Genomic DNA, 12064 nt, shown 5'->3' on the forward strand with positions numbered 1-12064 from the left:
TTATAATAATAATAATAATAATAATAATAATAATAATAATAATAATAATAGTAATTATCAGTTTTATCATTATTATTATTATCGTATTTTATTTTGAAAGTTTGTGAATTGTACCTCTGACCTCATCTGTTTTTCAGCCAATCAGGAGCGTCCTCCCGAAGCTGTATCCAATCAGATTTGACAGAGCGCTATTTGAAAGCTGCAGGTCTCCATGTTGTTTACCTGCAGAAATCGGTGTCCACGGATCTCGTCGGTAACTCGTGTCGGTCTGAGCTGAACATAAATCACCGTGTCGTTTCTTTAAGTCACGGTTCGGTCTCGTGTCTGTTGACGGTAAACATGACGTCTGTGGCGGAAGCTCGTGCTGCGGTGAGTAAACTGTAAGCTAGCTCAGTTAGCATGGTTAGCTAACATGAGCTGTGTGTGCTCCCTGCTCGGCTCGTTGTTCTCCTGTGTTGTTCTCATGTTTGTTAGCTGACTTTTTCCAGCAGGAAACATTTGTGGAGTTTGTGCCGAGTGTCTGACTTTAGTGTCCGTGTGTGTTTCAGCGGCTCCCGGCCGCAGACAACCCGCTGAAGATGGTTAAAGCCACCGCAGGTGTGAGGAGAGCTGCTCTCGGAGAGATTACCAACTGTCCTGGAGCAGCAGTCAACACCAAGGTAACATGATGATGGAGGAACATCACTGTGTGCTTCAACAGCTGCTCTGCATGTGCTCTTATTACTCCTTCAGCTGTGGTTCATGTTGTTTCACTTGTTGTCAGAGCTGTGAATCACATCAGCTCAGTTTCCTCTCAACATGAATCATTAATGACACATTTAAAGGTTTTAATGTCGGCTCACATTTCAGTTTATAGCTCACTGATGTTTTACTCTCTGACACCTACAGCCTCTCATCTGAGGGCAGGACAGGTTAATTTACTTTACAGCAGGGGTCAGCAGCCTCTGATATTACAAGAGACGTTTTGGCCAAAAAAAAAAGAATTGTTTGGAGCTGCAAAACATATTTGAGCCTTATAATGAAGGTAACTCTGCCCATCAAATAAAAGTATCCTGTCAACATTACTGACAGGTCTAAAGGTGCATTATGTTTTACCACAAGGTGTCTACTCTGCAGCTGGATTTTTTTTTTCTTCAAGATATTATTTAGTTTTCAATTTTAATAACAAGGTAAAAAAATTAAAATGCATCTTGTCGCCAACAGGAGAAGTTTGTTCAAGAGTTTTTGCTGGACGCTCGTTAAAGAGCCGCCCACCTGGAAGATTCAACACAAACAGACAAGGATCTGTTTGGATTTAGTTATCAAAGATTTAAGTTCCTGTGAAGTTGGATATTTTTGAATATTTTGTTACTTTAACTTTGCGATGTGGCGTGAAGGCAAACAAATCAGTCCACTCCACCCACTGTTTAGTTTACTGTTTCTCTGAGACATTTCCCTTTGGATGTAGAATCCGTAGGCAGAATCAAGACGACCTCCTTCTATTGAGGTTGGTCTCAGTTTAAAGGAAAAGGTGTCAGGCTGCAGACGTATGAGGCACATTTTAACGGACAAATGTGAAAATATTTTCTGTACTCGTTGTATAAGCTACACAATTTTTACAGCCGGACTATAGTTCTACAACAGTGACAACTCAGAACCTCATTTCTGAATCAAACTGCATTAAACTTGTTTCCTCAGAGGACCGGAGCGACCAAAGCCAAACCATCTTGTGCCCAGAAAGTGAAGCCTGTGGTGCCTCCATCAGTCCAGGTCGCAGCACCTGCAGATCCCCTCCCCCCAGTGTCAGAGGAGTCAGCTGACGTGTCCATGAAGGAGGAGGAGGAGCTGTGCCAGGCGTTCTCTGAGGCGCTGCTCACCGTGCAGGACGTGGACGAGCAGGACTCAGACCTGCCGCAGCTCTGCTCAGAATACGTCAAAGATATCTACAGATATCTGCACGTCCTGGAGGTAATTTATTCCCTCCATCAGCCCAACTCTCTGCCCCCCCCCCTGCACTGCTCTGTGTGACATCACCGTCCGTCTCCACAGGCGCAGCAGGCTGTACGAGCCAACTACATGCAGGGTTATGAGATCACTGAACGCATGCGAGCTCTTCTGGTGGACTGGCTGGTCCAGGTTCACTCCAGGTTCCAGCTGCTGCAGGAGACTCTGTACCTCACAGTAGCCATCCTGGATCGTTTCCTCCAGGTACCGACCGTCTCAACGCTCTTTTCTCTCTCTGTGTTTGTGAGCTGTGTGAAAACGTTTCCCCGCCGTGCTGCAGGTCCAGCCAGTCTCTCGCAGGAAGCTGCAGCTGGTTGGTGTGACCGCCATGCTGGTGGCCTGTAAATATGAAGAGATGTACGCTCCAGAGGTCGGAGACTTCGCCTACATCACAGACAACGCTTTCACAAAGTCTCAGATTCTGGAGATGGAGCAGCTGGTTCTGAGGACGCTCAACTTTCAGCTGGGACGTCCTCTTCCACTACACTTCCTGAGACGAGCCTCCAAGGTGGCGAATGTGAGTTCAGCCATGAATTTACCACAATATATAATTTAACTAGTAATCAAGGATGTGCAGATGTGGAGCTCCATCAGTCTCTGGGTGTTTTCAGTTTGACCTGGTTACATAAACAGCTGCAGGTTTTCTTATCCTGCAGTATTAAGCTGATCAGTCTTTAGCTTGAACTTTAAATATGTAGACTTCAGTTGCCGTGAACAGACTGTGTGCAAACAGCAGGTTTAAACACCATTCTTTGACTAGAGCAGATTAGTAAAATGTGTGAAGTGTCCACCAGAGTTGTCCAAGGCTTTTCAAGAGAAGGCTAAGACACAGGGTCAAACATGGGGGGACTGCACATGCGCAGTGTAACTTGAGCTGCGATTCTGGAGGGTGACAGTGAATAAGTGCAGACCAGATGTTACTGTGCATGTGCAATCCCCCCATGTTTGATCCCGGTTTCTCAGCCTTCTCTTGAGTAGCCTTGGAGTTGTCAGTGGCCTCCATGTTGTCTGTGTCTCAGTCTGACGTAGAGAAACACACGCTGGCCAAGTATCTGATGGAGCTGACCCTCCTCGACTACGACATGGTGCACTATCGACCCTCTGAGGTCGCTGCTGCTGCGCTGTGTCTCTCCCAGCTGCTGGTCGACGGGCTGCCGTGGGTGAGTTTGCTGGAGTTAAACAAACATGTAGACTTAACGTGTTCAATGTGTGTAATGTTTCTCTTTGCTGCTCTTTAATTGGCCGTCTCGTCTCAGTCTCCCACTCAGCAGCACTACTCCACTTACGACGCGGCCCACCTGAAGCCCATCATGCAGCACATCGCCAAAAATGTGGTGACTGTAAACAGGGGGAAGACAAAGTTCCAGGTGAGTCGATGGACAGGAAACATGTTAAGATGTTGTGTTGAGCACAAACTAAAGTGAGTTTGTTCCTCTGCAGGCCGTCAGGAACAAGTACTCGAGCAGCAAGCTGATGAAGATCAGCCTCATCCCTCAGCTGAAGTCGTCCATCATCACCAACATGGCGGCTCCTNCCTCTGCAGGCCGTCAGGAACAAGTACTCGAGCAGCAAGCTGATGAAGATCAGCCTCATCCCTCAGCTGAAGTCGTCCATCATCACCAACATGGCGGCTCCTCTGCTCAACAATCCTTGAAGCCAGCTTTAAATTTTATCAGTGGACATTTCACTCGCACTTTATTTTAGATTGATCTCAATCTGTGGAGAAACTTCTAGTTTTTAATAAAACGTTTTTAATTTTTCATCCAAGCTTCGTGGTTTGTTCAGAGATTTAACCACTTTCGCCTCTTTATATCTGATGTTTCACTAAAAGTTTGTGGTTCACCAGATTTTTCTTCACCGTGGCACTCGAGCCACAACTTCCAGTCAGAAGTTTGAACCGAACCAACTTCATTTTTCTCTTGTAGAGTGTTTTGTTGTCTGCCTATGATCTGGTTTATTTGAGGTTTAGTTTACCTCCTGGGTGAAGGAAGTGCCTTATCTGTGATTTTAGCAACTGATGTAAATCTACGTCAGTCATATCTTTGTTCTCGGGTCATGTGTTCATATTTTTTGCATAATTTGAACCTTCATGTTGTGGTGTACATGGAATTCATGGATCTTGGTCTTTGTCAGATTTTTCTACTGTTTCATAAAGTTAATAAAATGTTTTAGACAGCACTGCGTGTAATTTGGCAAATTCTTTAAACATCTGGTTTGATTCGTAGTAACGAACAGTGTCCGACATTCTGCAGCCAACGTCTGAGATTTGGGATTTAGTTGCACCAGAATGTGTCAATCACAAGTTTGTATTTACAAACAGCTAAAAAACTAACTTGTGTTCTGATGGCTCAGGGGTCAGCAACCATTACTATCAAAGGAGCCATTGTAGTTACCGAAACATTAAACTTTAATTTACAGTGCATAGGCTTCACCTTTTTTAGGATTGGAGAATGTGAAAATTTCTTGAGGCCTAAAACATTGATAAATAATTGAAATGTTAAACTATAAAAATAAAGTTGTTTTTTTTTTTTTTTTTTTTTTTTTTTGGTCAAAGCCACTGAAGAGGGGCTAAAGAGCCGCAGGTTGGTGACGTGTGAATCTCCATTTATGAACATTTTATTTAGGGGTGACCTCGAGCTCACCTGGAAGAGTGTGCTCCCCAAATAGGCTGAGTCCTCTGCAGCAGCTCTGGTTTCCTGTAGCTGTCGTATCAAAGGCAAAAAAAATGCCCAGAAATATGAACACTTTAACTGAGCTCCAGCTCTGAACTTTCAAACAGCTGACTGAACATTTCACCAACTGAAGAACCAATTTTCTTTTCTCCATAAATTAAAAGTAAATAATCCAAAACTACAACCATTTGTCTTTTTCCACAGTTTATTACTAAAATAAGTTTTGTAGTGTGTAAAGCTGACAGGTTTGGTGTGTGTGTGTGTGTGTGTGTGTGAGACGGGTGGAGAAGGACTCAGATCAGAGGTGGTGGATGGAGGTTGGTGTTCAGTTGAAGCGGACTCGGCGCATGGAGCCCACGGTGCTGTTCTGGCAGCCCCAGTCAGAGAAGTTGTTGTAGTCACGTTTCTCCAGGATGTAGTGAGGTCCTCTGTAGTTCGGCTCCTGATACACCACCCACCTACACACACACACACACACACACACACACACAGGGAGGAGGGTCAGATCAGTGAACTGTTAAAGTGGAAACAGACACTGTTTTAAATGTTGATGTGTAGTGTAATGTCTAGAATGATGAGGTCATCTGCGTTTAGACTGGTCCGCTCTGCGCCTCTTACACTCTGCAGACACCAGTACAATCTCCTGTGAAAACGAAGGCTCCGCCCACAGCACAAAGGAAGTGTGTCAGCCATAGAGCAACCAAAACAGGAAGAGGATTTTTGGTTTCCTCAGTAGCCAGAGGCGGTCCTAGACTCTGAGGACGCCCGAGCAAAGAGGCATCAAGGTCATATTTGATTCCATTGAGGGCTCCAGAAAGTGCACTGCTCTGTGTGCCGTTCCCAAACTGCCCCCAACACCCTCGCCCCACCCACTTCCACTCCATTCCTGCGTTCATGCAGAGGGTCCGCCACAACTAGTGAGGAGTGGACGTGAGTTATAAAACCCTCTGACAGCGAACCTGCACTGATGCCCCCTTACTCACCATGTTCAACGCTGTGTTGTGTTCATCATGGAAGACGCTCCGTACAAATAAAGTTCCATGACTACAGACGTAAACTGCGCACACTAAGGCAGACATTTATATGACGTTAACTTTCTAAAGGTTACGTTGTATTTAGGGTAAAATATATTCCTCTGTAGTCTCTAGGAAACAGTCACGTTCATTTGATTATTGAACTACATAATTACAACAACTGTTATGAAAACCAAACAGCTTCTCAACATCAGAGTGAAAAGCCAAAGGATATTCCCTATTGTGATTATGAGCAGGACATCAGTAGGATGTGGTACTTACGCTCCTCCGAGCACGCGGATGGAGGAGACTCTGTTGAGACTGTAGCGGCTCATCAGGTTGGGGATGTCGTCCTGGATCTCCATCTTCTTACCAGAGAAGCCGGCTCGCTCAAACAGCTGAGCTCGGCCAGGATTGTTGTCCTGACAACGACAGAAGAACTGACAGTGAGTGTGTGTGTCTGTGTGTCTCTGGGTGTGTTTGAGCTCTACTGTGTATACTACTGATCTACACCAACATCTGACCTGAAACATTTTCACACCAGACTAAAAGTCTAACTCACTGTGCACCTTAGCTTCAGCTACTTTCATCATGCATATTTATTTTCGGGGCAGACCCAGAACACTCTGGAAGGTTTGGGAACACCTCAGGGTCCTCCAGGAGGAGCTGGGAAGTGTTGCTGGGGTGAGGGACGTCTGGGGTGCTTTGCTCAGCCTGCTGCCCCCGAGGCCCGGCCCAGGATAAGCGGAAAATGGGTGGAGGGATATTTATTTTTTTCAGTCTATCTGGTGTTTTATTTCCCTCAGTGCACAGCTCTCTGTGTTACTGTCTGGAAAATTAAAAACCTGAAAGTCTGCACTTTGACACACTTTCTTCAAATCAGTTTGGCATCAACTTCTTTATGAAAATGTCAGAGTGAGGATATCTGCAGGTCGGAAAGAACATTTATTTCCTTAAAAAAGGTCTCAGAAAGTATTAAATTGTCTTTAATTTAATTCCCAAAGGTCGTGAATATTTAAAAGTGTCAAGTGAATAACTTCACCGTCGTCTGCAGGTTGTAATCTAAATCTATAACTTTAGGTTTGTGTTTAAAATCTGTCAAACAAAGACAAGTTTTCCTAATAAAATGCCAGATTTATTTTCTTCCCGGTTTGTAGATTTAAAGTTTCTCTTTTTATGTACTTGAAGCTTTGATGAATTAATGAGAGTAAAGGAAACAGCTGTTACTGATGCAGCAGCTGCGACTTTAAAGGGTTTTAAACAAGATCGAGAACAAGTCATTTCTCTGCACCCTTAGTGTCAGTTCAGTCGCCGGAAGAAAATGTTGGTATTGTACGTTTCTGCAAACCAGGAGTACGTTACATTTGTTCGCTTCACACGTATCATCCTCTCTAAAGTGTGGTAGTATCGGAGCTGACTCATCAGCAGGTGGAGGAGGTGGTGGAAGGTGTGACATCTCGGAGAGACGCCTGCAGAGCTGCATGAAAAGCAGTTGTTTTCTACTGAGACCTCTTTGCTTTTCCAGCGGGGAGTGCTGCACTAAAAGCAGGTATCTTGAGCCAAAACCAGATCTTTTCCTCACCATGACCAGGTGTGTTTTTGTGCCTAAACATGACCACATGTTCACCACAGTGTTGCTGAAAGGATAAGCTAAATAATAGAGTACAGATGTGACGTATCTGTGGTTTGCAGGAACGCACAACGCCAGCATGTGTTCTGGAGGTTGGGTTGTGTGATGACTGTGTGTAACTGTAACTTGTGTGTTTTCACCTGTTTGACGGCACGGACGGAGGAGACGTGGTCCACCTGAGCGCACCACTTGTCGTAGCAGTTGTACTCTCCCCTGTCGGACATGTCCCACAGGTACTGACGGCCCCGGAAGTTCTCATGCTCGTAACCGACCCATCTTCAGAAGAGAGGAGAAGAAGGAGAGGAGAGGAGAGTTAAAGACAGAGACAGGAAAAACTATCAAGAGGTCAGACCTGTCTGTCTGTCAGAGCTCAAATGAGGATTTCCAGTCAGCAGTGGTTTGGTTATTGAAGATGTGTTGGTCTGTTCTTTGAGAAGGATGAAATACAAACTGTTTTCCATGAAGTTTGGTGGACAGATGAAATCATAGTGATTTAAAACTAGAATTTCCCCAATTATGAAAATTGTAACTGTTCAAACTATGACTCCAAACCTGATCTGACGAGCTGTATTGTCCATGTTCTAAACACTGGGATCAAACATGACCGGTGTGTGTTAACAGCATGTCAGTGACGTTTTATTGTGAGCCAGATCCTAACTACATGTTGAAATAGAGACATTCACAGGTTGGTGTGGTAATTTGAATTTAGGCTGGTGTTTGTAAGTGAGTGTGTGTGTGTGTGTGTGTGTGTATTTTGTTCTATATTAAATGTCATTTTGTGACGTGTGTTTTCTGCAGCAGTTCCTTTAATCAAAGAGCATTCAGTCTTTCAGGAGACGATAAGATCAACTTTGAACATGTGAGATTTGCTGCAGCTTTAACTTGGACGTCTACACAAAGTTTCACCTGCAGATTAACAAACTAAATACTAAACTAGGATTAATTTTCTTAGCAGACCAACTGTCGCACTGTGAAAATCCCAGTTCTGGTTGTTTTCTCATCTGTGAACCAGACTTTATGGACATTTGTTTAAATTTGACTCTGCTCAAAGACAGACTCTAACGCAGCCTCCTGGTTGGCTCTAACAACAGGATGCACATTTGTAGACTCTTGTCTGACGCACTGGGCTCAGCTGTTCAAAAAATCTAATCTGGATCTGAATGATACAGATTTAGAAATCCATGTTTTGCTGTCCAAGATCAGCTGATCCAAATGACGTTTGTCGGTTTTTCAAGGCAGCATTAGACTGAATCACCTGATCCAGATAACCAGTGTTCTTAAAAAGAATATAAATAATAGGAAACACATTTTGTGTGATATTGACAGATATGTTGGGGATTATTTTATTGGGACAACATCCCTTTTCTTAATGTAACTGTACTGAAAGGCTTGATGGGCAGCCTGATGTCTATGTTATCTACTTTATCACTGTAACAGTTTATGCAAAATATAAACAAATGTATTTATACTTGAAAATCCAGCCTGCACCATCCAGCCTTCTTCCAGATCAGAACCAAGACAGGATTACATGATCTAATCTCATTTCAGAATCCCTTTTTTGGATTTGAACCAACCTGATCAAATGACTTGTGAACAGCTGAGACCTGGTTGTCTGGATCAGGGTGATTCTATCCAACACTGCTTTAAAAACCATCACAAAAGTCATTCAGATCCAGATTAAATATTCTGAACAGCTGGCTCTGGGTTGAACGTGTCTGGTGTCATGAGCTCTGTCTACTTTTAAGAGTTCCTTTCTGAAACCACTGACAGGTGACGGGAACTTTACTGATATCTGTTTCTTTCCTTGTGTCTTGTGTGCACCTGTGACTCTGTGTGTGTGTGTGTGTGTGTGTGTGTGTGTGTTGCAGTGACATGCAGCAGACTTTAGGTGGTGGTGTGGACTTACGCTCCGCTCTCCACCTGCACTGAGTTACATCTCTCTGGGAAGTTCTTGTCACTGATCCGAGCGCAGTCGGAGCTCAGGTCCAGCCGTCTGCCGGCAAAGTTCCTCTGCTCGAAAAGGGTCACCTGAGGAAAAAAAAACTAGACTTGATACAAATATGAAAACTAACTGAAATGATATTGTGTTCTTTCAAAAAAGTTAAAATCTACAGGAAATGTCTTCAGTTTGTTCTAATGTGTCGACACATCAACACGAGGATGTGTTAGAGCATTTATTTATTGAGACCGAGACGTCTCTGTGACTCTGAGTCAAAGTGTTGTGTTTGGATCGTCCAGGTCAGAGGTCAGAGGTCAGCAGCCTTTACTATCAGAGGAGCCATTTTTGACCAAATATAATTTTAAAAAGCCTCACGGTAACACTGCATATTAAGTCTTAATGAGCCTATTCACATAAAAATAGATCTAAATGAGCATTTAAAAAATATGTTTTAAAACAAGATGGCTCCTCTGCAGTGGGATATTTATGACTGTTTGGTTCTTTAGCTTTGCAGCATTGGCAGTGAAAGCAAACAAATCTGTCCACGCATCATTAAATTCTGTATTTTCCTCAGAGACTTTAACTGTTATGGATTTTGAATCCATATCTAGGGAGGCTCAATACAAGCCATTGCTGTTGAGGTTAGGCAAAATTTAGAGTAAAAGGTGCAGGCCGTAGACGTATGACCCTCATGTTAGTTGATGAAATGTTAAAACTTTCTTTTTTTAATTCAGTGGGTAGGCCACACTTTTTTTTTTTTTTACATTTGGAGAAGTTAAGAATTTCTTTAGGCCGCCAACAATCATAAATAAAAATGAAAATGTTAAATTAACGTGTTTTTTTTTTTTTTTTGGTCAAAACCACACAGAGCCACTGGAGGGGGCTAAAGAGTCATGTGGCTCCAGAGCCGCAGGTTGCCGACCCCTGGGCTCTGGTCTCCCCTGTGAAAGTCGAAGGCTCAAATCATCACTGAACTGAGATTCTTCAAGTCGAGCACTTTTATTTTGTTATTCAGTAAGCTGTGTACTTTTGGAGATGTTTCGGTCCCCAGATTTAGCAGCAGAGTGAGCGCTCTTCGCTGTCATGCTGCTCTCTGTTACAGGCAGGTAGAGAGATCTGAGATCACGATATCTTCTGCCTTCTGCTTACAAGTGTTGAATTTAAAACTCACAGCGACTTCATACGACACAGTCTCTGGCTTTTGTTTCATATCTAGTGTCGGCCAAAAAATTGTTGCACATCTCTGATCCATTGTTAGCTTAGTTAGCACGCATTAGCTCGGAGGGCTAACTTGGTTTGTCTACTATATGACGTGAACGTCACCCTGAACGTCCCTGAGCCCCGTTCAAACTCTCAACTCTATATGGAAAAAAAGTAACTAACAGTTGAATATTGGTATTAAAATCTGATTCGACTGACATCATTCAGAGTCGGGTACGGACCTACTGGGGCGGCTGTGGCTCAGAGGCAGAGCAGGTCGTCCACCAATCACAAGAATGGCAGCCTGATCCCCGCCTCCTCCAGTCTGCGTGTTGAAGTATCCTTGGGCAAATACTGAACCCCAAACTGCTCCTGATGGCTGTGTGAGTGTGTGTGAATGGTCACCGAGTAGCAGGTGGCACTAAGGTTAGCCTCGGCCACGTGTGTGTGAATTGGTGAATGTGACGTAGTGTGTCAGATCATTTTATATTAAAATGAAAACAGTGAACTCAGCACCACAGAGCAGATACAGAACAAGTTTCAACCATCTGTTGGAAACAACACGCTGCTTTAACAAAGTCAGAATGAGTGGACTCACCCTCCCACTGGACCCGTAGAAGGCACGTTGGAGCACAGACCCCAGCTTGCTGCAGATATAGAAGCATTTTAATGAATAATCAGACCCCGAACAGACGATCAAGCATGTCAGAGAAACGTTACAAACACAGGACGGCGTGATGACGTCACACTGAAGCTGAAGGCGTCATTACGTGTGTCATTTTGTGGTGTTACAGATTGTAACTGATGCTGATTGTCGTGCTTTGAATTCAAACCACCAACATGCACCTAAACTGTACAGTGTGTGTGTGTGTGTGTGTGTGTGTGTGTGTGTCCTGCAATGACCACATCTCAAAATCAGGTGATTTTGGGAAACTTGGAGGCGTCACAGAGAGCAGAGCACCAGAGCCGGCAGGAGGAGGGATCTGACGGCGGGGTCTGACTCTGTGGGCCCCGGCTGGTGCGCGGCGCTCTCAACATACCTGGTTTGTTGGGCTAATCCTGGGACCTTAGTAAAGATGTTCATGTCAGCTCGGCGACGCAACAAGAAAGCCCCTTAAATACAGACAGGTGAGGTGAGCACACAGGTACTGGAAAGCTCAGAGTGCTTCTGCAACAGTCGCCGGGGCCCTGGACGCCATTGATATGCTAAACACACACAACACCACGCTCATGTTGTCTTCTGTGTCCACACACACACACACACACACACACACATCAGCTGCAAACACGGCAACTGCATGTAGAGCACAAATACATACAAACACACACACACTGTGAGCAAGCAATAGAAACATGTGCGTGCAGATACACAAACACGAGCACAGAGAGTTTCTGTGTACACACACACAAACACACACACACACACTGTGAGCACTAACATGTAAACGTCAGAGTGCAGTGCCAACAGTTTCAGCTTTGAACAATTCAGCATTTTAGACAACAATGCTCAGTAAACAATGCAGCGTGTGATAATGGTTGTATTCATGCTTTGTGCAGGGCCGGCTCCAGCACACTGTATTCACTCAGGAGGTCATGACCCTGGGGGGGGGGGGGGGGGGGGGGGGGG

At 44.3% G+C, this 12064-nt stretch overlaps 2 protein-coding genes across 2 annotated transcripts; one reads left to right on the top strand and one right to left on the bottom strand.

The window, feature by feature from the left end:
• The first annotated feature begins 196 nt into the window (after window positions 1-196).
• On the top strand, window positions 197-4161 carry LOC126388525 (G2/mitotic-specific cyclin-B2-like). The gene is made up of 8 exons (XM_050041736.1): window positions 197-369; window positions 549-659; window positions 1678-1947; window positions 2029-2187; window positions 2264-2500; window positions 3003-3143; window positions 3240-3350; window positions 3527-4161. Exons 1-8 carry the CDS (start codon window positions 340-342, stop codon window positions 3635-3637), a joined length of 1170 nt encoding a protein of 389 aa, XP_049897693.1. The 5' UTR covers window positions 197-339; the 3' UTR covers window positions 3638-4161.
• A 681-nt stretch (window positions 4162-4842) lies between these two features.
• Window positions 4843-11583, bottom strand: crybgx (crystallin beta gamma X). The gene is made up of 6 exons (XM_050042638.1): window positions 11478-11583; window positions 11036-11084; window positions 9205-9326; window positions 7439-7574; window positions 5951-6090; window positions 4843-5113 (listed from the first exon to the last, which is right to left on the bottom strand). The coding sequence occupies exons 1-6, from the start codon at window positions 11519-11521 to the stop codon at window positions 4981-4983; spliced, it is 624 nt and encodes a 207-aa protein (XP_049898595.1). The 5' UTR covers window positions 11522-11583; the 3' UTR covers window positions 4843-4980.
• Between the last annotated feature and the right edge of the window lie 481 nt (window positions 11584-12064).

Source organism: Epinephelus moara, chromosome 1 (genome assembly GCF_006386435.1).
Source record: "Epinephelus moara isolate mb chromosome 1, YSFRI_EMoa_1.0, whole genome shotgun sequence".
Lineage (NCBI taxonomy): Eukaryota > Metazoa > Chordata > Actinopteri > Perciformes > Serranidae > Epinephelus > Epinephelus moara.